Source organism: Acartia tonsa, chromosome 3 (genome assembly GCF_053477335.1).
Source record: "Acartia tonsa isolate MP-2025a chromosome 3, ASM5347733v1, whole genome shotgun sequence".
NCBI lineage: Eukaryota > Metazoa > Arthropoda > Copepoda > Calanoida > Acartiidae > Acartia > Acartia tonsa.
The window spans coordinates 24,330,494-24,357,244 of NC_137262.1; the positions used below are offsets into that span (position 1 = coordinate 24,330,494).

At 31.9% G+C, this 26,751-nt stretch overlaps 1 protein-coding gene across 1 annotated transcript; it reads left to right on the plus strand.

The window, feature by feature from the left end:
- LOC145313703 (uncharacterized) lies at positions 1 to 26,751 on the plus strand. The gene is made up of 29 exons (XM_080153252.1): positions 1 to 156; positions 287 to 439; positions 586 to 648; positions 724 to 812; positions 1,100 to 1,187; positions 1,483 to 1,597; positions 2,051 to 2,160; positions 2,937 to 3,016; positions 3,271 to 3,379; positions 3,611 to 3,818; positions 4,111 to 4,237; positions 6,133 to 6,302; positions 6,658 to 6,827; positions 7,062 to 7,129; positions 7,256 to 7,378; positions 7,942 to 8,035; positions 8,516 to 8,679; positions 8,943 to 9,097; positions 9,288 to 9,351; positions 9,638 to 9,746; positions 13,075 to 13,128; positions 13,202 to 13,301; positions 13,858 to 14,022; positions 16,485 to 16,601; positions 17,068 to 17,186; positions 18,024 to 18,152; positions 18,350 to 18,454; positions 20,198 to 20,324; positions 25,675 to 26,751. Exons 1-29 carry the CDS (start codon positions 77 to 79, stop codon positions 25,879 to 25,881), a joined length of 3,462 nt encoding a protein of 1,153 aa, XP_080009378.1. The 5' UTR covers positions 1 to 76; the 3' UTR covers positions 25,882 to 26,751.

Genomic DNA, 26,751 nt, shown 5'->3' on the forward strand with positions numbered 1-26,751 from the left:
GTGTTATTTTTTTTCACAAACTACGTAGTCAAGTGTTTGTTTTCAGGAAGAAAAATATATTTTGTTGAATGTAAAAATGTTATTGAAAGAAAAGATAGTGGCAAGATTGAGAAGCAATGACAGCAAACTTATAACTAGAGCTTTACAAGAAATAAGGTAAAAGTTTACTCATTAATTTTTCATTTTTCCATGCTTTTAAAAAAGTTAAAGGATCTTATTGGAGATGGTGTATATTTTCCTATCATTGAAGATCCCAGACATTATGTTACTAAATACTTAATTTTAGGAATCATTTGAAGAAATCAAGCACAGAAAAATGCAGCTGGTTGGTTGAACATCTGTTGTACTTGCTTGAAAAGGCAAATACAACCATTCTAGATTTAACATTGAGTAGCCTCGCTACTTTACTCCTAGATCTAGAGATTCGAAATATATTTAGGTAAGTATGCTAACTTTAATAGAAATGATAAAAACATCTCTGAACCATGCAAAAAGCATTTTTGAATATTTCCGATAGGTATTCAATTCTATACTTTGATCAAAGCCAATTTATTATAATTTACATATAATATCTGTTATGTTTAGGGTATGTAATGGTGTAAATAAACTTATGAAAATCTTGACAAATCTAGAGGATATAAGTATTTTAAGGAAGGTAGATTTTTATTAAAATAAGATATATTTACAAGTGAAAATATACATGAATTAACAAAACTTTTATTAAAGGCGTGGGTTTCGTGCAGCAAGTAATGCAGCAATGGATCCAAAGATTTGTCATTCTTTACATCAACAAGGAATAGCCTCGGCTTTAGGTATAAATAAAGTTTTACGGTAGAATGAGTCAAATTAAACTTCATTTTTTAATTCTTTAATTTGTGAGGGTCTCCAATTTATTTAATGGTTAACGTACTTTAAAAAAGTAGGACATCTGCGATAACTATTCAAATTGAAATTCTATTATATAAAGTAGTAAAGCTTTTTGTCATGAAACTTAAGATCATATGTAATAACGAATGCTCGAACTGATTGAGTTCTGTTTTAGTGATGGTTTTAATATATTTTTTTTACATTCTGAAAAAAAGTCTTTTTTTCTATTTAGGCCATAAATTGAAAAGTACAACAGATGAACAAATGCAAATAATATTGTTGAGATGTATTAGAATAATGTCGGACGCTCCTCAATATAGGTTTGTTATGATACGATTTTTTAATATTGTGAATTCTTTACCTACTATAGCTGCTTATATTGTCTTTTTAAAAAGTGGGTAAATGCTACAACATTTGTCCACTATTTAGGAGACACTATAAGCAGCTTCTACTTTACCTTTTGTTAAGTTTTTGGCCAGTTCTTTGGTGTTAAACTAAATAGGTATAAAGCTAAATAAATTGATTGAGTTAAATATATTTTAATTACCCTTCACGTAACATGCCTTTAAAGTAACTCTCTAAATAACAGTGCAAGATTTTTTAAAAACTTTTAAGGAATTGGTTGGACGAAGAAGGTGTGTATGAAAAAGTTGGAACCATGTTGCAAGATACAGAAATAGTTGACACAGAGAAGTTATTGGAGGTTAATACAACTCCAGAAATAATAAAGGTATATACATATGTTTATTCTCTTCCTTGTTTTTAAGGACATTTATATCATATGCAAACTACTTAATAAACATTTTTTTTTAGTTTCATTTCTAACTTATTTTAAATAAAAAAAAATTTGGGAAAAATACGTAAAAGGACCAAGGAAATCCCCTACAAAAAAATGAGGGGGGGATATTTTGTTTTTTTGGGGGGTTGGGGGTGTCCCACCCCCCAAGAAAATAGCCTAAAACCACCACAGGACCAGTAGGTATATTCCCTGAAGAGTAGAATCCGATCGGTTCAGTGGTTACCGAGATCTTAAGGGACGGACAGACAGACGGACGGACAGACAGACAGACGGACAGACAGACAGACAGACGGACAGACAGACAGACAGACAGACAGACATCGTTCTACTTTGTATTACAGATTGTCTAAAAATAAATGACCGGTTGTTTTATTTTATATGCAGGTATTGCTGAAATGTGTTGCTAAGTTGACCCATGGAGCTACAATAGCCCAGGCCACCAAAATATTTCCAGATGTCGGTGTTCTTACTTCTTTATGTCAATCTGAACTAAGGTTAGTTGTAATTAGTTTGGATGCGTGTCTTGCTCTGTTTCTTTAAAAAAGCTGTTTTTTTTTCTATACCTACAAAAGTTTTTTTTTCTTTCAGTTTATAGAGATGGAAAGGTCCTAATAAGAAATTATCTCCTTCCAATTTTTAGGACCAAAAATTCATGGCGTTTAAGGCTAGTTTACTAAGATAAAATTGAAGTTTTTTATGAAGTACTAGCGGCGTCGCCCCTAGCCTCTAGGGGCTTTGAAGAGGTTTTTCGTGTTTTAGATTTAAAAAAAAAAATTAAAAATTTTTTTTTTTTTGGGGGGGGGATTTTTCATTTTTTTGGGGGGGGGGTTAGGGTTGTCCCACCCCCCAAAAAAATAGTTATAAACCTTCCCGGGACCTATGAGAAGCTACCCTGTAGAGGAGAACCCGATCGGTTCAGCGGTTAGCGAGATCCTTCGCTACAAACAAACAGACAGACAGACAAACATAGTTCTACTTTGTATTATAGATTAGATGGATCCAATCTTAAATTGCCATACTCAATAAGGCCAGGGTGATGTAATAATTTGAGTAGCTTTCACGAGAATTGCGTGCCAGCTTGAAATGTAGCATTCAATATTATTATATACAGATGTGTGCGAAGCTTACCAATCTAGCCATTGGCCAAAGGATTCTCACAACCAATCTTAGTGTACATCTGAATCCTAACTTCAGAGAATCAGGGCTACTACAATAACAATCTTAAATTGTTATATGAATTAATTCTTATCGTATGTTTAAACTGTTTTAGGGATATTTGGGAGCATAGTTTGATGACTTTGGTTAATATTTCCCAACATGCATCTTTGCGTCCAACTTTGGGGAACTCAGGTAAATTAATATTTTTGTTGAAAAATTTTTCTGTGCTAATCTAACTTGAATAGTTTTTAAGCTTGATACTTGAAAAATAAATAATAGGTATGATTTTTGCAATATGTTGAAGTAAATCAAATACTCACCTAAGATTCATTCACATTTTCATGTTAACAACTGTTACAGCTAAGATAATTTTAGTATGACTAAAAAAGCATTGCATTTTTATTGACATTCTATCTATTCACCTAATAATTTGATTTAATATTTAGGAGTTGTGAAAGAGTTAGTTGATAAATATAATAGTGGTAAATTAAAACCCAAAGAAAGTAACCAAGTTGTAACTGCACTCTGTCTTTACTGCAGAGAAAGTGTTAATCGGTAGGTTTCACCAAGTTATAACATACCTAGCCTATTTTAACTAATTCCAGGAGAATGATTAAGTACCTACCTAGCTAATTATTCTTATCATACACAAAATCAGTTTCTTCTATAGTAGTTATTTTTTAGATTCTACTTGGCGGTAAAAGTTTAACTTTCTCTCCAATAAAAACCTTTCTTTAACTTATTAGATTGCAAAGATTCTTTAAATTTCTAATTGAACTTTTTCAGAGTGAAGCTGCGCGAAAGTGGCGGCTGTGCTGTATTTGTATCTGTTCTAACATCACCTACATCTGAATCTATGCATGACAGAGTCATTAACTCCTTACTTCAGTTCATGTATGACAACCATAGTCTGAATGTATTCATGTCAGTTGGATTAATTCCGTCCTTGGTCGCGTTTGTAGAGAAACATTTACAGAATGTTGAGGAAAAACAGGTAGTTCAGTATTATTTAGACATAATTAAGTTTTTTTTTCTCCAAAGATGATACAATATTTTGCATCCAATTTTCGGCAGGTCGGTATTATCCTCTAAGATTTTTCAATTTGAAACATACTAGGTATTTAATTTGTAGAGAACAATAATAATATTCTCCCTAATGTCAAAAAATTAAGAATAGTTCATTTTCAAGTGAAATAACTATGCATAATCATATATACCTACCTATAGTAGAACTTAAGCTAGAACAAGAAATAGGAGATAAATTATTATTTTGATCTTTTCTTTAGGTAAAAGAAAAAGCAATAAAGGATGCCAAATTGGAAGAAATTGAGGCCAAAGCAGAAAATGATAACTCTGAAAATAAAGAAGAAAATGAAGATCAAAAGGAAGGTGAAAATACAGATAATAAAGAAGGTAAATTGAGTAGGGTAGTGCGGGGTTAATGCGGTAGGGGGGTCTAATTCCGGTCAAACGACCAACTTTTTTAAAACCGGTTTTTAACGGTGTTCTAAACGTTTGCGAGAGATCTTCAGAAAAGCAAAGTTGTAGTTTATTGCCTATACTTTCATTTCTTACTTCAGCAAATTTTTGTCAGATCACTCCTTCTATGATTTTTTTGCCCTCAAAAAGTTGCAAAAAATTTGCAAAAAAAAAATTTGCAAAAAAAAAATTTCAAAATAGGCCATGTTCAATCTAAAATTGTGAAAAAATGGTAAGTCCTATTGACCCCCGGGTTTTTGTAAAATGAAAGATATGGCATTCATTTATCGTTTGCAATTGGAGGCGTTGTTCTAACTTGATTTTTTCATAATTTTTTTTTCGTCTCAAAAAAAGGGTCTATTCCGGTCACTTTTTTTACTTTTTTTTATTACTGTACTTATAAATGTATAATACCCTAATTTTTTTTTTAGGTGATCTGGAAGCATGAACAACAACCCAAATGCATGACCTAAGCTTTAATCATTGCCTTGCCTGTTGTGTGATGTACATTACTAGTCATTTTACTGCTTGTATTATGTCATGTTTTGTTGCCTAAGCTTTTCAATTTGTAAAAACATTAAAAATTTTTCAGACACATTTTTTTAGTAATGGGAAGAGTATATCACCCAAAGGAACGCCTTAAATATTTTCCTGAAGATGTATCAGCTGCATTGGCTCATGTAAGAAGGGGTATGTCTATTAGAAAGACCGCTAGAAGATTTAAAATTCCATATGAAACCCTTGCAACTTTTTCGTATAAGAGGGTGTTTGCGATTTTTGCGCGGTTTGGATTTTTTATGTCAAATCGGCTAGGATTAAGCTAGAAAGGTGTTTAAGGTGTCTATAGAAAGCTCTTTGCATGTCCTAACAAAAACTCCCCAGGATATGGGTTCTATCTCCAAGATTTAGAGTACATATTCAAGATTTTGTAATTTCAAAATTCCTGTTGCATAAAATGTGTTGAAATATTAGAGTTAGACCCCATATCATTTGGAGTTAATTGTCAGGCATGTAATTCTGCATCTTTAGACACCTTAACCACCCTTGTAGGTCAATCCTAGCCAATTTGAGACAAGAAAAAATGTATCAAAAACTGCTGTCAAAACTGGCAGGATTTTTAAAGTTAAAAATTTTTTGGGAAAAAATCACTTTTTTCAAGAAATTCCAAGACCTGCTAATCAGAAATTGCCTCTAATTTATGTATAAAGCTTAAAAAAACCTAATCATATAATAAAAAGTATGATTTTTTTTTAAAGTTTGCATGAAAAAAATCGATGTTTTTTTATGCGATTTTAACGACTTTTTTAAAATGGGCAAAATGTGGTCAAAAAATTTTCTGATCTGCATGCGACTAGTACCATTAGAAAGCTAATGACCTCAGCTTTCTACTCATAGTTTAAAATGTCTAAAAAAAAATATTTTAAGGGGGTGTTCCACCCCCCCAAAGTCAACTGACCGAAATAGCCCCACCGGTGGGGTTATTCCGGTATAGGCCAACCGCTGCCCTTAAAACCGATTTTTGACCGACTTCTAGTTGCGAGATCTTAACGGGACCAAGACAGGCTTCTTCGTTATTGCCATATCTTTCATTTGCACTCTTAAAAACCGGAAAAAGTTTTTGGGAAGTATGTTTTTTTTTAAGTTGAAGCAAAAAATTGACCGGAATAACCCCGCACTACCCTATCCTTATCAGGATTTTTATTTTGGTTATGCCTAATATTGTTAAATCAAAAACTTTTACTCCAGTGATATTAGATTTACCCTTTTTATGCTGATTATATAAAGAAATCAATATTATCATTTTAAATTTATTTAGTGTATTGATTTAGATGAAAATGCTAAAAGTAAATCCGAAGCAACTAACACAGAAAATGAAAAATCAACTGGGAACGAAGACGCTCAGGCTGCAGATGCTTCTGGCCAAGGACCAGTTTTCAGAATCAATTCTCCATCTTATCAGGCTGTTCAGTATGAGTTGGAACAGTTTATGCAACTTAGACAGGAATTCAATTTTTGTTTATGCTTTATAATTTCGGAATTGTTTTATCAATTTTTAGATTCTACTTACCATACTTAATATCTTAGAACAGGATTTGGCCTGGGTTTCTCAAAAATGTTATAAAAAAAACGACTGAGCTGTGGTTGTGAATTGTCAAAATAAACAAAAAAATAACGCCTTTGAATTTTGACATTAAATCATGGAAGTTTTTTTTCAACAACAAAAATGTATTGTAAATTTTTTTACGGCTTTGCTATACAAAGAAATATTATAATTATGATTCTTATAGGTTGTAGATTCTAGAAACATCTCAATTTAATCTAATGATTTTGTAAAAACAAGAATTGAATTTACTCAGATTCATTCAACATCGGAGAGAAGTCCAAGAACATCTCACGGTGGAGGAGGTGGACGGACAAGTCCATCTTCCAGAAGCATGAGTCCTGTCATTGGATTAAGTCTTTCTCCTGGAAGGACAGATTTTGTTCCCCTGTCCCCACCCTCTTTGCTGCAATCGCCAGATAGGTAAAGTTTTAAATTACTTTGAGAAATTGTTGATAAAAGCAACTCAGATCTAGACATAATATAGGTAGGTATAGTAGATTTTTTGAAAATATATTTTGGAAATCAAACCATTGATTTTATGATCTTTCTTTAAGTACTCCTTTTTTAGCATGTTAATGAGTTAGGCAAGGCAAGGAATTTCCGCTGAAAAGTAAATTAATGTCAAGTTATGATATATAATTCTACTATATTAAGGTCTCCTGTACCTCTTTCATGTGGATATTCCCCTCAAAGCTCACCATCAAGATTTACTATGTCACCAGGTTTTAATTCTTCTTCAGTTAACCTTTTGATTTCTACTTATATATATTTTATTAACTTATGTTAGCTTGAAGTTGCATGTTTCGAATTACGCACAAATTCATTCTGATATTATTTTTTTTCTTTAGCTGGGGACAGCAACCTATCCTTTGCCGACAGCAGCAACATGTCACCTGCCAGATCTGACCTGGAATATTCACCTGGCCACTCTGGTCAAAGTTCTCCTGCTCCAGGGTCTCCACAATCTCCAGGTAACAAAAAATTTGACCTGCAATATTTTTGTCTGCTCACGTACTAGTTTTCCTGATCCAGGGTATCTACAATCTCCATCCAGGTATTAAGCATTACTGCTAGTTCAGGTATAATATGGATATTCACGTGGCTTTAGCTTAAGTTTTCTTGCACAAAAATCTTCAGTAAATATAGCGTGTCCGATCCGATCTTAAATATATTCTCCTGGTTTGTTTGTTGTAGCCCTGATTCTCTTAAGCTAGTATTCAGATGCACACGGAAATTGGTTGTAAGAATCCTATGATCCTGATTGTATTCTATGTTACATATGTTCTAATTCTCATTATTATCTTCCATGACCATCAGGTATGATTCTGGAATCGTTTTTAAAGATTTAGCTTTTTTTGCTTCTAACCAGATTACCTAGGTTAAATATAATTTACAGCTACTATAGTACATAGTTATCATGGTAATAGAAATAGAATAATTCACATACAAAAAGGTTTTGATTTATTTAGGTACTGAGCTAATTCCATATTTTTAAATCTGTCAACACTTAATGTAAATAATGCTTATTTTGCAGGTTCTATACCAATGTATTCACCAATCCTGCCATCTTATTCTCCATCTCAAGATTCTGCTCTTTCACCAACACCTTTGGATCCTTCTTACTCACCAATAGGAAAATTTTGTTGAAATATTAGTAGCTTACCTTACATTTTTTCCCGAAGGAATCGAATTTATAATTGGGTTGAAAAGCTGCATTAGCTACATTATCAATATTGACAGTAAATAGTAAATATCTATGACCATTAATTATATCTATCTTTTTAATAGAAATTTCGCCCATTTTTGTTATGACTGCTTTTAAATGGCTTTTACTTTTTTCTTTTCTTTCAACTTAACTTGTAATATTAACAGTATAAAAATATTATTGTTCTTTCCCTTACTTTGTCTAGCGAGCACAGAAACCCTACTACCATTATTATTAAGATGAATTTAAATAAATGTTAGTAGTTTTATTTTCTTTAAACTATCCCCTGCAGGGGGCCCTAACCCTACAGGCCTGTACCTATTAAATTAAAATTAACATAACTTAACTCTACAAAACACTCATGAAAATACCCTTCTTCACAAATTCACACAATAAAACTTGAAATAGAAACTTTTTCTGACGAAGAGGATGAGAAAGAAAAGGAAAAAGAAAAGGAGAAGGAAAAGGAAAAGGAGAAAGAAAAAGAAAAAGAAATAGAAAAAGAAAGAAGTAACAGCAACAGCCAAAGTGAAAATCCAATTCAAAGTTCATCAAACAACCAAACAGGTGATTTTCTTTTTCTTTAAATTCAATAATAAGATATTCCAATAGCTTAATCAAACCTTTTGATAAATAGGACAGGACAACATTAGAAATTTTTATTCTCTAGAAAAAATAGATTGTTATCTTTTTCTGCCATGCCGTAGGTATAATGTTCAATAAGGTTATTTAAATTACAATATTCATTTTACAATTTAAATAAATATAAGTTTATATTAATACCACCTATTATTCTCATAAGATTTTAGTTCTTAGTCTGGCTTGTCTAGGTATGTCAGAAGGAACTACAGTGTTGCCTGCTCCAAGTCAAGAAGGTAGCAGCGCCGCATTGAGTGCCACAACAGTGTTACCAGCCGCGAAGCGGCCAAGGTTGGCTCTACCACCAGTTTATAAATATTCTGCCTCTCCAATTACTTCTCCGCAGGTATTACACCACTTTAAAACGTGTTCCTTTTGTGGCTAGTAAACATACTTTAGATACAAAAATTACAAAAGTAAAACACAAAAAAATCACGAAACCTTTTTCACTATTTCCTTTGAATATTCAACTTGTTGTTTCTATTATGATTAAATTGTTTTATCTAAAATAATAGAAATCATACTTACGATTTAAGGTTAGAAAATCCGCTGATACAATTCGAGAAGAAAGAAAATCCGGAAGCACTTCTGATTCTACTACAGGAATGATTGTATTTGATAAATTACCTAAGCAACTCAACTGATTCAAGAATTTAAGGTAATTCAGTTGGTAGACAGTGGAATTCATAATTTTACTCTAGATTTTAAAATACACAATAAAACAATCCCCAAAAACATTTAAAAACAAAATTTTAAAATATGAAATGAAGCCTTTTAATAAGTTAGGTTAAAGGGAAGAAAAACAAAAATATTTTGTGAAATTGCAATATATAATAAAGCTATCTTCTACATGATTAAATTATCATACATACAAATTGATCTTAAGCAGAAGATAAAAGTTTGAAAAGCAGTGGTGGAAGAATTGATTGGATTTTGGATGTTCTGTCACGTTTAACACAAGCTGACAGACCGCATGAAGATCTTACATCTATCAAGTAAGAGCAGTATTGATTTAAATATTCCGCAATATAATATTAAGACCCCTTAGCTAAAAGAAACCAATTAACAGTTTACTTAATATGTGTGTAGCTCTGGTTCTTTAAAGTTAGGATTCAGATGCACACTGAAATTGATGGTATGAATCCTTTGACTAATCTTTGATTGGTAATCTTAGCGCACAGCTGATTTTATTCTATGTTACATTACAAGCTAACTCGCAACTCTCGTGAAAGCTACTTAATTTTTACATCACACTGGCCTAGAGTTTTGGCAGGTGTTCCATTTTAAGCCACTCCACATAGGGGCAACAAGGGGCAACAATTCACCACCCCCAAATCAAGTTTCAAACATTCTATGAGTATTAGCATACCCAATGTACATCAGATTTCAAAGGAATCGTAAAAATACGCTTTTTAAGTAAATATTCTAATGCATGGAAGTCAAGAAATGCAAAAATTTTCTTACAGAAAAAGGCATACTTTTTGTGTTTCACCAACAATTTTAAAAGTATTATAAAATCTCTTAGAATTAACGTAATTAGACAAAATAACTTCTGATGAGTCATGCATTACATATATTTTGACAGTATAAAAGAAAAAAACACAAATTGAAGAAATTAGTCCTAAATAATTATAGTTGAAGTCAAGATTTTAGTTTATTTTTGTTTGTTTTTTAATCAACATTTTAGAAGACAGTAAGAGGAAACATGTTTTCGCCGGGTGTCGCCGGCTAAAAAAACGATATTTGATTACCCAAAGACATATTTTAATCGCCAGTACTGGTTTCTTTTACCCCCCCGCGCCCCCGTAGGTGTTTTTAGCGCGTTTTCTGAGGCTGGGTGCACGAAAACTTTGTTAGGAAAATCTTTTAAATGCGCTTTTAAAGTCAAAATGAAAGATGTAATACATATAGATAAAAGACGCAAAAACATAGTTATAAGAAATATTTATTTGATTAGACTTTGAATTAAAGTTGATAATGAATATTTTCAAGTTCTATTGCATTAAATGATGGAGACGGGAGGAAGGGGGGGAAGGCTAAACCTAAATCTAAACCTTTTTATGTTTGATGTTTTAATGTAACTGAATAATCGTTTCTATAGATTATTACAAATATCAGGGATCTAAAGGGATAAGACAAAGGCCAATAAATTGTTGTACATCCCCAATGATAATACACAAAATTACCCCTTGTGTAGATTAAAGTTAGTAGTTAAAACGTTTGAATACACAACTGTAAAACTTTGGGGACTAGTGTTATAAACAGCCCAATGACCCCTACCTCACTGCGGAAACGTAAAGTTAATATGCAAATAACGTGAGGTTCTTATAATCATTCTAAATTGGAATTAGCAAGTAGTCTATCTGTCTGTCTATTGGTAATGCTTTGATTTTAAATTATGTAGTTACATGGTATTCATGTTTAACATCAGCAGTTTTATTTAGAAAGGGAGGGGACTGTTAATTACACTAGTCCCCAAACTTCAAAGTTTTATAATAACGTTTTTATATTCGTTAGCATAAGAACTTCAGGAAATTTAATTGATTTTTTATTGGTTGGTTCATTAAGATGAGTGTCAAAACTTTTCAACCACTAATTCTCATCTACAGACAAATAATTTTGTAATATAATTAATTAAATATGTATTTATTAAATATGTATCAATATTGGGGATGTACATATTAATCGGTTATTGTTTTGTTCCTTAGATCCCTAGGTGTTAATATATAATACAAAGTAGCTTGATGTCTGTTTGTCTGTCCGCCCATCCGTTAAGATCTCGCTAACCACTAAATCGATTGAATTCTACTCTTCAGGGAATATATCTACTGGTCCTGTAGTTGTTTAAAGCTCTTTTTCAAAAATAAAAAACCCCAATTTTTTTTTATATTTCTATAATTAGGGTCGGTCCGTCCGTACGTCTAGTACAGTTAGATCTTTTACTTAACTTAAACAGGCTAGAATTGTCCTATCGATCTCAAACTTTTCATGCTGATTTCTACAACAGTTGGGTACGACTTAGAAAGCACAGCAACTCTATAATCGTTACCAGAAAGTCCGTACATCCATTTATAACAAGCTGATTTTTACTTTTTTGACAACAAATAATGGTTTTGAATGTTAAAAATATCCTATTCATCTGATTTTTTGAATACTGATTCCTTTTTCAATAAGGTGTGATGTTATAAGCGAAGCATCTCTAAACTTCAGTATGTCCTCAAACAGTAACATGTATTTAATCAGTTTTAATTACAATTTTGTATAGACATGCATTAATATTCAGTTCTGACACTTCACAAGTGTTAATGTTCGTTTGTCCTTCCATTTCAGAGCTTCGCTTCTTTCATGGATGTTGTCATCCTTGTTTAATTACCTCTTGGGGCAAATCCCCTAGAGGCTAGGGGCGAAGCCGCTAGTATACATATAAACAGTAAACAAGAATCATAATATCATTATAAATATAGATATTAGTTAATAAAAATTTATGTTAATCATGCCCACATTTATAATGGATTTATTAAACATAAAAATAAAGTGAAACTTGTAGCTTGCTAAAATAAGGATCCCCATCCACCCCCATTTACACCATCCCCTCCCCTCCTACTGAAATGAATTCCATGACCCCAAATTTGACACTTTAAACACTAAAATCGGACTACAATTGACATAGTTACACTTTAAAGGGCCCAAAAAGCTAGTGATAGGGTAGCTGCGCTACTAAAAAATTCTCATATTGCTCTGATAACCAAAACCTCTAGATGGATAGATAGATGGATAGATAGATGGATAGATAGATGGATAGATAGATGGATTGATAGATGGATAGATAGATGGATAGATATATGGATAGATAGATGTATAGATCGATGGATAGATAGAAAGGGTAAGGGGGGGCTATTTTCGGGAGGGGATAATCTGGTAATTTTCTATCTACCTTCATAAAATGACCTTTATCTCCATGTTCCTTTCAAATGACAGAAAAAAACATAAAAGCAAATTTGTTTGTTGTTAAATTACCTACAAAAAAGTATAAAATGAAATTTTTGTGAGATGAATTTTAAGGGTACTAAATAATTAAATCCCCTTTTTGGTTGATTTGCCCCAATGTGCACTCTAATTAATGCCACTCTCATATGAGAAGCATCCATCCAGCTTTCTTGAATCACCCAACGGACCAAAATATAGAGTATTACCGAAATCGGAGAGTTAGTGCAGAAAAGTAATCCACTTGGCAAATAATGCACTCTATTTGTTTCTAATAATTTCTACTTATAGGTGTTGTTATCCATTATCTTTTTCTTGTAAATTTTATTTACTTTTTAGAACAGTGCGATGCCTCTTTGAATTAGCCTGCAAAGACCAAGACAGTTTTCCAAGGTACAAATTTTAATCTTTTAATTTCCAAGTACATTGGATACCTACCATAGTTACAATCCTTTCTTTTTCTTAGGATTTTGAAGATTTTCACAAGACTTTCAAAGAACTTATACTGTCTGTTTCCATTTCTAACACAAAGACATCCAACTTGGTTCATTAGAAAAATGGAAGAGGTAATTTATTTTGTTTTATTTTTTTGTTGGGTAGGGGTTTGTTTGAATTATATTCCTATTTCTACCAAGTGTCTATTCTGCTTTAATTTTCTTTTTAGAACTTCCATGTGGTAAATTACCACTTAACTACACACAACCTTATAATAGTTATTAATTATGGGGGCGGGGGGGCAGGGGCAGATTGATTAATCTACTCCCCTTTTCCCTTTTCAATATAAAAACGGAGAATTGCACTTAAAAGAATTAAGGGGAAAGATTAGGTCATTTTGATTATTTTGTCCTTTTGGTATTTTGACTCAAAGGGGTAGTTTCACGAAATGCATTTGAACTTAATTTAGTGAACCGCATATTTTTTCTTAGTTAATGGGGTAAACTACATTTAAATAGCATATATTTGAAATGAATTTGATTTTCTACCACGTAGTTTTTAAAATATCAAGACCTGAAAATTGTCTTTGTGATATATGCAATTTAAAAAGACGATTTTCAAGTCTTGATATTTCAAAAACTATGTGGTAGAAAATTAAACTAATTTGTATATGAATACATTGAATAGGTCTGGAACAGAGAGACCAATGATAAATCCAGCAGCAATAAGAGCCACGAAGAGGCTGTAAGAACAAGTTTTGCCCAAATCCAGAGGAATCTGACAGCCCTGGCGGAAACAGGATATGGAGAGGGAGAGATTTGCCATAGGCTGGTCACACCTTCCTTTGGACAGGTATTAGTAAATTATTGACTCTATACTTTATCAAACACTTTGTAAATTTTAAAATATGGCAACCTCAAAAATGTCGATATTATAGTGAAGCACACAATTTTATCGGATTAGATGAACGAAGTTATTAGTTCGATTGTAGTTTTCAGGGTTGCTTTTTAGGGGTACTTTATATAAGAACACTGGTGGTTGTCACCCTTCCCTCACATATTTGGCCTCTTAAAGCTAAAGGCATGACCGATATAGTTGCCTATTCTACTTGTAAGGTCTTAGATTATTTTAAAATTTAATAGTATAGGTACTTTTCAATTTTAATCTAAATGTTTATAATTATAGGGTAAGGGGGGGGGAAATTTCGGTTTTTTTTCGGTTTTTTTGAAAAAAATGGGGTAAATATTAATATTTTCAAATGAAACCAAGACCAGTAGAAAGCTTACGGAAAGGACTATCAGGTCCTAAAAGGACATTATCCTAGGACTTTTAGAAGTTGGCCGAAATTGACCGCAAAAAAGTTACCGATATTTCCCCACCACCGGGGGAAATATCGGTAATTTTTTTCAACCTAAAAAAAATCGATGAAAAACGGCCAAACGGCCAGTCGAACATAAATAATCATAATTAGTATAGGTTATAGGGATTATCCACAAAAAGTTTCATAATGATCGGACTATTCCTTCTATGTTAAAAATGAATTTTTTTGAAAGACGCTAATTTTCGATTTTTTTTTTCGAAAATTTTTTTTAAAAAAACTTAAAATTGATATAAGAAAAAAACGTATTTTATTACTTTTTAGGCCTGATCCTAAAAAAGCTCACATTGAACTATAGATTTAGCCCAAAAAACATGAAAATTGATTAAAAATTGACCTCAAAAATTGAATTTGAAGCAAAAGTGTCATCTTTGACAAAAATTCACCATTTTCACCCTGCATACATTTTCATTTTAAATATTTCTTTCTGTTCATTTTTATCTAGGAATAACATGATATTGTGTCAAAATGTTATTTATAACATCAATAGGGTTAGTAGGTAAGGTATTCAGGCTCAAAAAAACCCTAAAAATGAACCTAACCTTAATTAAAATTTCTTATTTAAATTTTGAGCCCCGGAGGGTTAGGGGTTAGCGGCAGTGGGGTGACTTCTAAACTAGAAGTTAGTTTATAAGCATGAAAGCTTAAGTATAAGAAATCATCTCTCTTGGTCAAATAGTTCCTGAGAAAATTAAGGTTAGGTTCAATTTTAAATTTTATTTGAGCCCCGGAGGGCTAGGGGTTGGCGGGGGGGGGGGGGGTGACTTCTAAACTAGAAGGTAGCTTAAAAGCATAAAAGCTTAAGTTTAAGAAATCATATCTATTGGTCAAAGTTAGGTTCATTTTTAGGGTTTTTTGAGCCCCGGAGGACTAGGGGTTGACTTCTAATCTAGAAGTTAGTTTATAAGCATAAAAGCTAAAGTTTAAGAAATCATCTCTACTGGTCAAATAGTTTCTGAAAAAATTAAGGTTAGGTTCATTTTAAGGGTTTTTTGAGCCCCAGGGGGCTAGGGGTTGGCGGCAGGGGGGCAACTTCTAAACTTAAACTTAGTTTATAAGTATAAAAGCTTAAGTTTAAAAAATCATCTCAATTGGTCAAATGGTTCCTGAGAAAATTAAGGTTAGGTTAATTTTTAGGTTTTTTGAGCCCCAGAGGGCTAGGGGTTGGTGGCAGGGGGGTGATTTCTAAACTAGAAAGTAGTTTATAAGCATAAAAGCTTAAGTTTAAGAAATTTTCTCTATTGGTCAAATGGTTCCTGAGAAAATTAAGGTTAGGTTAATTTTTAGGTTTTTTGAGCCCCGGAGGGCTAGGGGTTGGCGGCAAGGGGGTGACTTCTAAACTAGAAGGTAGTTTATAAGCATAAAAGCTTAAGTTTAAGAAATCATCTCTATTGGTCAAATGGTTCCTGAGAAAATTAAGGTTATGTTAGTGAAATACATATAGTAAATTATTTTTGGAAATTACCGATTTTTCCCCCGGCGCCAACTTTGGTCATTTTTGAAAAAAATATTAACCCGATTTTAAAGCTCTCAACGGATTTGGAAAAAGCGGGCAATTTCTAGTTCAAAAAGTTTTTCAGATCAGCTCTAGGTCTTACCAATTTTTGTGTAGGTCGATCTTTACACACCTACTAAAAAATTTTTGGGAAAAAATTTTTTTTTGTCCGACTTTGAGACCCAATAAGTACCCTTAATATTCATCTCACAAAAAATTCATTTTATACTTTTTTGTAGGCAATTTAATAAGGAACAAATTTGCTTTTATGTTTTTTTCTGTCATTTGAAAGGAACATGGAGAAAAAGGTCATTTAATGAAGGTAGGTCGAAATTACCGAGAATAGCCCCTTACCGAAACTTCCCCCCCCTTACCCTAGGTATTTTTCTATAATTGTGTTTTAAGATTTAAATGCTATAAACTTTATCAAAATTTCTTTAGGATGTTAAAATCAACATTGCCATATCATCAGCTCAGCTGGTAAAAGAGAGAAGAAAGCTTGCAAATATTCTCATCAATCACGAGAGCTTGGATTTACTCATAGATTTGTTAGAACAGGTAACAGAATATTTCACCTCCTTTTCCTTGAGAATAATTAAAATGGTTCCTAATGCTGCTATCGGGTGCGTGACATTAATAGTTAGAGTAGGGGAAATGTCTAGGCCCATAAACAGATGCAACTTTCCAGACAAAGGTCGTGCAATCAAAGGGTTGGTTGTCTGTTGGATGTTAAAAACATATTATCCATCAGTGGGCGTTAGAGTTTTGCATCCCATTACAAGCGGATGATGCTCTTGAGTTCTTTTGATGATCACTTGAAATTGAGGGAGAATCCCGCCCTAATTAGGTAATATATATATTTCTTTAGGACAAATCAAATCTAGTATGGTTGAAAAAAAATTGCTTAAGAAAACTTTAAAAAGCGAAAAAAAACATCAATTGTTTCCATGGGTTGCTACGTTTCTCAATATTTTTCTAGAAAGAATATATTTTAAAAATCAACATTTTCAACATTAATGTTCAGAGTTCAGATGAAGATGTCTTGGAGGATACAGTTTTATGTTTATCAACCGTGGCAGGTCACGTGGGAGTTGTCTCACCTAACCTCACCCTTCCAGATGCAGTCATCAGTGATTGTCTCAGGTAAGATTATATGAAGCAGCGCTAGTCAATGACTCAATTTGTCTGTGTCACCTTCCCAAAATGAAAATGTTATTGATTTGGCTTCTATTAGAAGAGATAGACAAAGGATTATTTTGTGTTAATGATCACTGCCCCAAGTGGTGGAGACCCTTTTCGTCTGTTGATAAATTTCTTTTCTTTTCTTTTCTTTAGTAGGGATTCGTCTATGTGTATATTTTCGACGCTATTATCTGATTTCCAATACCCAATGTAAATTCCGGACATGATCCCCGAAGAGGTACATAGAGCTCATTCCCCCTTTATTCTTTAATCTCTTGATCTTTGAGCATCTACTTAATGACTTTGTACTTCGATCTGTGGAGGAAATAATCAGTTGATTTTTATTTGTGATTTGATTAACTATCCTTATAAGTTATAAATAAGGAAACTTTACTGTCAGATTATCTTTATATTCCTTTTATTCGTCAAGATTATCATATTTCAGTATATTTCTAAAGAAAATAAGTACACAAAAAAAGAATAAGCATGTACTTATCATTTCTCAATATAACATGATCAATTACAAAATTGATTTTATATTGGAAAGAAATACCTATGTTCTAAGCTTAGAAAAATATAAAAAGAATACTTAAGAATTCAAACTGAATTTTAATGTACATCTGATTTTTTATTCCAAGAAACGCTATAATTTGCAAAGACAACTAATCTAAAATTTATAGGTATTTTTTTAATTTTAAGACATATTATTTTCTGAAATCTTAACTTCCAGACTATTTTATTTCTTTTCTAAAATATTGTTTGCTGTGCTACCTATTTTCAAACCTATCCTTGATTAAGAGAGAATGAATCAAATGAGTCCTATGATCTGATTCTGGAATTAGAAGACGGGAGTACTGTCAGTACAAACAGACAGCTGCTCATAACAGCGTCCAGTGTATTTGCAGCTATGCTGGAAGGTGGATTCAGGTAAAAAAAGCACAATAATACAATAACTCTGTAAGTTTTTATAAGTTTTATAAGAAAAATAAGAAATAGAGCTATGGAATTGATAAAAACAAGCTTACAATTTGACTTTTAGAAACGCCGAAGCTGCAAACAAATTTAAAATTTTACGCAAAGTTTAAATATGATCTGACAATATCATTAATGTGTTTCAATTTTAGGGAAGCTAGCACCTCTCGTGTCCATATTCCTGGTATTAGTGCAGCACCGCTGGAATGTCTGGTGCATCATTTAACAGGATGTGACTGGTGCCTAGATTTTGCAAGGTAACAATTTGTCCTTCTATAAAGTAACGGGATGTTTGTCTCTGTTAATGTCTGTCTTTCTCTAGCTTGTTATCTCGCTAACCACTTAACCAATATGGACTTGCTCTTCTTTATATGGGTTGTCCTATTTCAACCGGAAAGTATCTTCTAAACATCACAGGACCATAATTGCACATCCTAATTGGTTCAGTGGTTATCAAGATATAAGGGATGGATGAACGGACGGATGTACTGAGAAACATTGTATGATATTTATAGATATTGTTTTTCTCGGTCAATTGAATTCTAAAAATCTGGAAAATATAATATCTATTATCAAAAAGAAAAGGTCTAAAAAAGTATTTAAATATAGTCAAAGACGTTAAAGTTTCATAATGGATTTTAATATCATTTTTATAATTATTAGATATCATGTAACATTATGATTTACGACACATATTTCTATTATATCATAAATATTATCAACAAGGATAAACATGTATATAAAACCATTTTGCGAAATATAAAGAAAAATTAAATAAACTAACTGAAAAATTAATTTATATTACATATACAGACATACGGATGGACAGTGGACACTACATAGATTGGAAACTATACATTGGTCATACGAATCTTTATCAAAACTTTTCATCTCTATAGCTCAAAGCTTTATCAACACAACAAACCGACAAAATAATGTATAGACTGGTTGTACATAGGTCATAGGAATATTCAGCTTTATTACTCTAATAGAAACAAAGATGATCAGATTTCCTTTATGAGGATGGAATTACTTTATAGTGTTACTGATAGTCCAACGAACAAAAAATTATTTAGACTGGATGCGCTTAAGTCGCCTTAACCATAATAACAAAAATTTCAGCGTTAAATCTTAAAGAGGAGCCGAGAAAATCAATTTTCTCCTTAATCAGACGGAAAGACAAGGTGAATTATATAGTAGCCTCGCCACTTAAAAGGATATGATTGACGTTTTTGAACATGTAGTTCTGACAAAATCAATATTATTTTTAGTATTATGGGGATTAGTTTCTAGGTCACTGAACTTTTAGCAAGAATGTTCGTAGATTTTTTTCTGCAAAAAGAATGCGCAATTTTTGACAATTAAATTGTCTGAAAAATTATCTTGAAGAACCGAATGAAGAGTTGGAACCAACTATTTATTTATTTAATAGTTGTTATCTATTTTTAAAATAGTTCCTTTTAATGACCACTAGCGGCTGCGCCTCTAAACTATGAAGGTATTCAAAACCAACTTCCTCAAGTTTTAATTATATAAATCCTTATTATTTGTCTCCTCTAAAATAGATAAAATACGTAGGTTTAGAGATTCCCACTGGGGCTGCAAACTAATTTTTAAATATGAGAGGGAGGTGGGTTGAAGTATAATGATTTGCTCCTTTATTTTACCAGTTCTTCGATTTCTTATATTGACTTTATTTCACAGAAGTTCACAAATAATATTTAAATAAGTTACTTCCAAATAGTTCTATTATTAAGTTTATGAAACTTTATGGTTTATTTAAGTTTTAGCTTACAAAAATTCTGTGCTAATAAATTATCCTAGACGCTTAACCTTTTTTAGGGAAAGTGAGGAAATCTAATGCATTACCAAAAATTTTACACTCCCCTCCCCCTGGACGTCCAATTATCAATGGATTTTTGATAGATTGTATGTAGACATCGTATTAATTTGTATAAAAATTTTATTTACAAAAATTTATGGAAATTTTTTTTGTTTAGATTGAATGCAATTGAGTTGTTGGAAATGTTGGAGCTGTCAGACAGATATTTGTTACCTGACCTCAACCTGAGAATATCACAACAAATAGTCCGGGGATGCATGATGAAACCTGGATTTTTGTTACAGGTATTGTTATTAAAATTTTAACCTGTACCTAGTCAATTACCTCATATGGGCGTGCTGTTGTCCATGACACTAACCCAGGATGACCCTTTTTCTGACCAAACACCGAGGGTATTGGGTTAAAAAAACACCCAACAGACAACCAATTCTTTGATTGCGTTACCTTTGTCTTAAAGTCGTAACTTCATCAGGGAGTAAGGGAGGGGACAATGGACAATTAATTCAATTTAAGAGTTTTCGCTGAAAAGCAATGAACCAGATTTATCAAGAAAATTTGACCAAAATTGTAAAGGGATCATGGTAATATAATTTAGAACAAAATTAGTTCTAAGTAAAAAATCATTACTTGAAAATTAAGTTACCAATACATCACAATGTAGTAAACATTCTGTAATTAATCACTAGAAAAATCTTGTTTAGAACTACGTCAACCCTTCTCATATACCTATTTTAAACTGCCACTTAAATTCAAGGGATTCTTAGATTGTTTAATACATAAATATCACAGTAGAGTTTCTATACATGAAATGACATTTTCTTGCGAAAAAATATTTGTTAAAACCAGCCATCAATAACAAATTTTTCTGTCTGCTTTATTCAAAACTAACTCAGCTAGTTAGCGGGGCATTGATGCGCTAGTACCCAAAGTCAGTCAGAACCTGCTGAATTCGTGCACATTCCCTTTGAGCCAGTACCCAAAGTCTGAGACTCTTAAAAATTGAATATTCGATCCATTGTCCCCTCCCTTACTCCCTGTAACTTCATAGTAATGTGTTGTGCCTGTTTTGGGCCAATGCATTTCCTTTACTCGTGCTCCTGACGTAGCAGCAGTAGGTACAATTTTTATGACGCGGTGTTAAGTCGCAATTCGAACCTATCACCTCCCCGACTACGAGCGGATGTCTACGTGTTAAGCCACAGTTGCGGGTCATTTTTGAAACTGTAAAAAAAGGTAGACGCTGCAGTGACAAGTAAAGGATTGGACAAACACCTGCAGTAGTTTTTAAAGATGGATTAGTAGTGTACCATATTCTGCGCCAAATCTAAAGATTAATTAACTGAGATTTTATTTATAACAACTTTAGTTTCAATATTTGTCAAACAATTTTACAATTCATTATTTGTTACAAAATAAATTGCGTTTGCACCTTTTTATTTTATAATTTTTTATTAGTACATTTCATTTTTCATTTCATATTTGAATATTAATTTTCATTTTACAAATACGATTTTTCACGGAAACTGGGATAAGGCGAATAAAAAAAATTCTTTTAGTCGCACAAAGATAGAATTGTATTCCTATAGGGGCACTTGAAGAGGGGGGAGTTGAATCAGATAACCCAATTTTTTTGAGAAATTTTTTTTTTGGGGGGGTCTAGGGTTGATTTCTCTTGTGAGGGTGGTTGTACCCTCCCACAAATATGTTATAAATCTTCCCGGTACCTATTAGAAGCTACCCTGTAAAGGAGAACCATATCGGTTCAGCGGTTAGCGAGATCTTTCGGTACAAACAAACAGACAGATTATATAAGGATTATATTGAGTAGATGGTATTGACCCAAGGAATATTTTCAAAAAAATTTAGATATTGTCTAATAATAGCAGCTGAGTAAATTCTATTTTCACTAAATCAATGGGTATAGAGTATAGACAGACTGTTAGGTAAATTATGTTCTGAAGTTAATGTTTATTGGTCTGGGGAATCTTCAAAACGTTTTTTTTAACCTTTTAAATTAATGAACATGTTTTCATTTCTATTGCATATTTCCTTATTTCTCAAAATTAAAACTGTGAGGGATAAAAATAAATTCTTTTATTAGAAGTTAAAAGATGCAATTAAATATCTTTTTACACAAATATCAAATAGTTGGTGTGACATTATTTTCTCCATGAAAGTTTGGATTCCTTATTATAAGCTGACATTAACACTAGAAGCAAACGATTTTATTTTCTTAAATGAGGTTTCACTCAAACCTATTTATTGGATTAGGTTTAAAATAATTCCACGGTCGTAGCGGTCATGCGTCTTGCGTCATATTGGAAGGGTGACGCAAATTTCAGATCTCAGTTTTCGTCGTTTGATTTACTTTTTAGTAGCGAAGCTACTCTATAATTCACTTTGTCCGTCTGTCAGTCAGTCCGTCAGTCAGTCCGTAACGCTATGGGGGAAATGGGATTTACTCAGCTCCTATAAAAGATATAATGCTGAAATTTTTTGACAACATTCCCATCATTAAGGAGCACAATTGACTATAAAACATCATTGGCGTTCGGACCGATTTTTAGCAGGTTTTAGGCTATTTTTATATTTTTCACATTTTTCTACATATCTTCAGTGTTTATGGTCCGATTTTCAAAATTTTTTCAGTTACAGATATCAAAATTAAATTTCCCGTCGTTTAAAGGAACAACCATGAAGGCCAGACTGCCTTTTCAGCAGGTTTTAGGCTATTTTTATATTTTCACATTTTTCTCCATATCTTCAGTGTTTATGGTCCGATTTTCAAAATTTTTCAGTTATAGATATAAAAATCAAATTTTCCGTCTTTTAAAGAAAACAACCATGACGGCCAGACTGCCTTTTTAGCAGGTTTTAGGCTGTTTTTTATATATTTAACATTTTTCTCCATATCTTCAGTGTTTATAGTCGGATTTTCAAAATTTTTCAGTTATATATATCAAAATTAAATTTCCCGTCTTTTAAACAAAATAACCATGACGGCCAGACTGCCTTTTTAGCAGGTTTTAGGCTATTTTTATATATTTAACACTTTTTTCCATATCTTAAGTGTATAGGTATGGTCCGATTTTCCAATTTTTTTAAGTTAAGGATTTAAAAATTAAATTTTTGTCGTTTTAATAAAACAACCATGACGGCCAGACTGCCTTTTATCAGGTTTTTGGCTATTTTTATATGTTTTACATATTTCCCCATATCTTTGTTTATTTTGATGCAATTTTCAAACTTTTATGGGATATCTGTATCAAAATATTTTTTCCCATTGTTATGAGCATCTTTAATATAATTTACTTTGACCATCGTCATCATGCAAAATAAAACAAGGTTTCATGTTTATTTTATCCAATAAATCTATTCTTGATTCTGGTAAAAACCTTTTAAATCTACCTGTACGTATTCCAATCGACGATTTTTTGTGCTTCGCTACTTATGGATGTTGTCATCCTTGTTTTCTCTATAAGATAAAAGCGGGTGCTTGCTAGATTCTCTAATTCGCTATAATATAAAAATAAATTCTTCTCAAATTGCCAAATCTAGGGCCTGAAATTTGCGTCACCCTTCCTACCTGAAAGTGGGGAAGAGAATAAAGGGGTAGAACCGGTTATCATAATGTTTTATCTTCTCGACTTTAAGTTAAACTCTATCATTTTTTGATTACCGAGATTATTATCCCCCACTCTACTCCCACCCCCCCCCCCCCCCCCACCACTTAAAAAGATTTTTTTGAAGAAAAATATGTTTGTGGAACAGATGAAATATATGGGGAAAACTACAGCATGACCCTCAAAAAAGTATTTTTAAGCATATGCAGCCCTTATTTCTCAATGAATTATAAAAAAATGCATATGTCCTTGTTCTCCATAGTATTCCACATAAGTAGATATAAAAATATTTTTTTTACCTCCATTTACACCGGAGATTTTTAGAGCTAAAGTTTTGAAAAAGTGACTGAGAAAAAGAATTTTTTTTTGTTTCTCTTATTTTTTGGATGGTTATATTATGTTTTTCTGGCAACTGAATAATGAGACACAAAGAAAAACAAGTTAACTAATTATTTCTTTTTTATTCCACCAAAAAATATAAATTTTTAATGGCAAAAAATACTACTGAATGAATTGATTATTTGCAAATTTTAGGTTATTTATTAACCCTTATTTGAGAAAAGGATTAATTATGACAGTTGCTCCGCCTACTTTTCTGACATCTCAATAATTTAATAGGGGGTTAATTAAGCTTTTTAGACAAAAAAATCATTATGTTTTGATTTTATTTTCTACATAACTTTTTTGTTATTAAAGTTAGGATTGTGAAACAAAAACAATTTTCCTGCTATATTCATAAAGATTTGTTTGGTTTTTTAATCTTAAAAAAATTTGCCTAATAAGTAAGTTTTTCAAAATATCGTTAAACTAAAAAGACTCAAAAAATATGTGTAAAAAAATGCTTTTTACTCAAAAACTAAATTTTTTATTTTATTTTTGTATAAAGTTTCTGCTAGTAACAAAAATAAAAGGATTTTTACCTTAATTTTGCTAAAAAAGTCGTTTCATGTTAAAAGTTACTTTTTCCTCAGTCACTTTTTCAAAACTTTAGCTCTAAAAATCTCCGGTGTTAATGGAGGTAAAAAAAATATTTTTATATCTACTTATGTGGAATACTATGGAGAACAAGGACATATGCATTTTTTTATAATTCATTGAGAAATAAGGGCTGCAGATGCTTAAAAATACTTTTTTGAGGGTCATGCTGTATATAATTAAAACTTTACAACTTAGCTATCTTGATATTAATGCTTTATGATATTACTAGTGGCTGCGCCCCTAGCATCTAGGGATAAAATAGCTTAAAACCATCCAAAGGCTTGAATCTTAAAATACAATACCCTGATCCCATACCAGGTTCTATATCATATGAATCTTCCCTAAAACTTTAACTCAATCAGTTTAGTAGTTTTGCTTCAGGCAAAAAAAACCTTACTACTATACCTATTATATATAATAGAATTAAAATGTTTTATTTTGCGGAGTTAATGGCACATACTATTCATTATTAGACAAGAAGAGTCCAATTCTCTCATATTTTAGACTTCAAATATTCTAGTGACGAAACTTTCTATTTTGTATTTTTAAGTATTTTTATATTTGGACTATTTTACCTTTCTATATTTCAATTTAATGGTTTATTTTTGGATTTTTGATTTAATTTTATTTTCCTAATTCCATGACGATATTAGATAAGGTGAATATTAAAATTGAACATTGAAATACAATTAAATAACAAAATATTTAAATAATTAAGAATTTTTTACTGTCACATGTTAAAAGGAACAATATTTCAAATTTGAAGACAATAGTATAGTAAGATAACTATGTTTTATGTTCATAAGTAGCGTAGCAATACAATAAGTAGTACAGATAACATCGAACACCCTCCAATTCTCTTGAAAAATACAGCCATAATTCATAACGTTGTTTTAGTTATGTGGACGTAGTCATTTTCATTGAGTAGCTATACCATGAACACTCTCAGTTTAGATGTATTTCTGACTATACTAATGATATACAGACTTATCAATTTGTAGATTAGCTCCGCTACTAAAAACGAATATTTTAGGTGTATGAGAAAAGCCTTATGAAGCAGTACCAAGTACAATGTAGTGACATAGGCCTAGCTGAGTGTACAATCAGTACAGTGCTAGTGGCGGATATGACGGTGAAAGCTAGGACTCGGCTGGTCAACTCCCTAGTTCAGTCCACATTGAGATCTGATTTTCTTGATGATGTTAATAAAATGATAAGAAAAAAGATCTTTACTAAATAATTTTTGTAAATGTTGATTATTGAATTTAAAGGTATATATTATATATTCACGAAAGAACTTAATGAATCATAGTGTAATTATTTTCTTGCAATTAATATGTAGAAATGTTTTAAAACAAAGCCATTAAAGATTACACTATATATATATATAGAGTATTTTGGAAGTATCCTTTTTTAAAAGCGAAGCTTTTCTATAATTAGGGTCGGTCCGTCCGTCCGTAACAGATAGCTTTTTTCGCTAATTTAGGCATGTTAGAATTGTCCTATTGATTTCAAACTTTGCATGGTGATTCCTGTAGTAGTTAGGTACGATTTAGAAAGCGTAGCAACTCTATAATCATTACCAGAATGTCCGTACGTCCATTTTAAACATGTTGATTTTTTTACTTTTTTAACGACAAATTTTTATGTGATCTAATAATTTGATTGATCTGATTTTTGGTGAACTGATTCCTGGGACAACAAAGTACAATTTTATAAGCGAAGAAACTCTATAATCAAGTTCTAAAAATGTAAGTATGTCCATAAACATTATTCTGTATCAAGCAGTTTTTCAACAATTTTACTTACAATTTTGCTTCGACATTTATACATTTATATTCTGATTATTCAGTTCTGCCACTATAAAAGTGTCAGTGTCCGTTTGTCCTACCGTTTCAGTGATTTGCTTTTATGGATGTTGTCATCCTTGTTCAGTAGTATTGAGTAAGTCCTGTGATGAATTACTAACTTTATAACTTTTGTACAGCTAAAGATTATTTACAAATACATTTTAAAAATATCTAATTCTGTGATAATATTGATTGGTACTAAATGTATAATCATATATATTGGTTTATAATGTTTTCTTTAATATACTGTTTTTGTTAAA

Excerpts from the sequence above, each read along its gene's own strand:
- LOC145313703 (XM_080153252.1), top strand. The coding sequence starts at position 77 with ATGTTATTGAAAGAAAAGATAGTGGCAAGATTGAGAAGCAATGACAGC. Across the intron at positions 4,238-6,132 it reads AAATACAGATAATAAAGAAG|ATGAAAATGCTAAAAGTAAA; the intron begins GTAAATTGAGTA and ends GTATTGATTTAG. Across the intron at positions 6,828-7,061 it reads TTGCTGCAATCGCCAGATAG|GTCTCCTGTACCTCTTTCAT; the intron begins GTAAAGTTTTAA and ends TACTATATTAAG.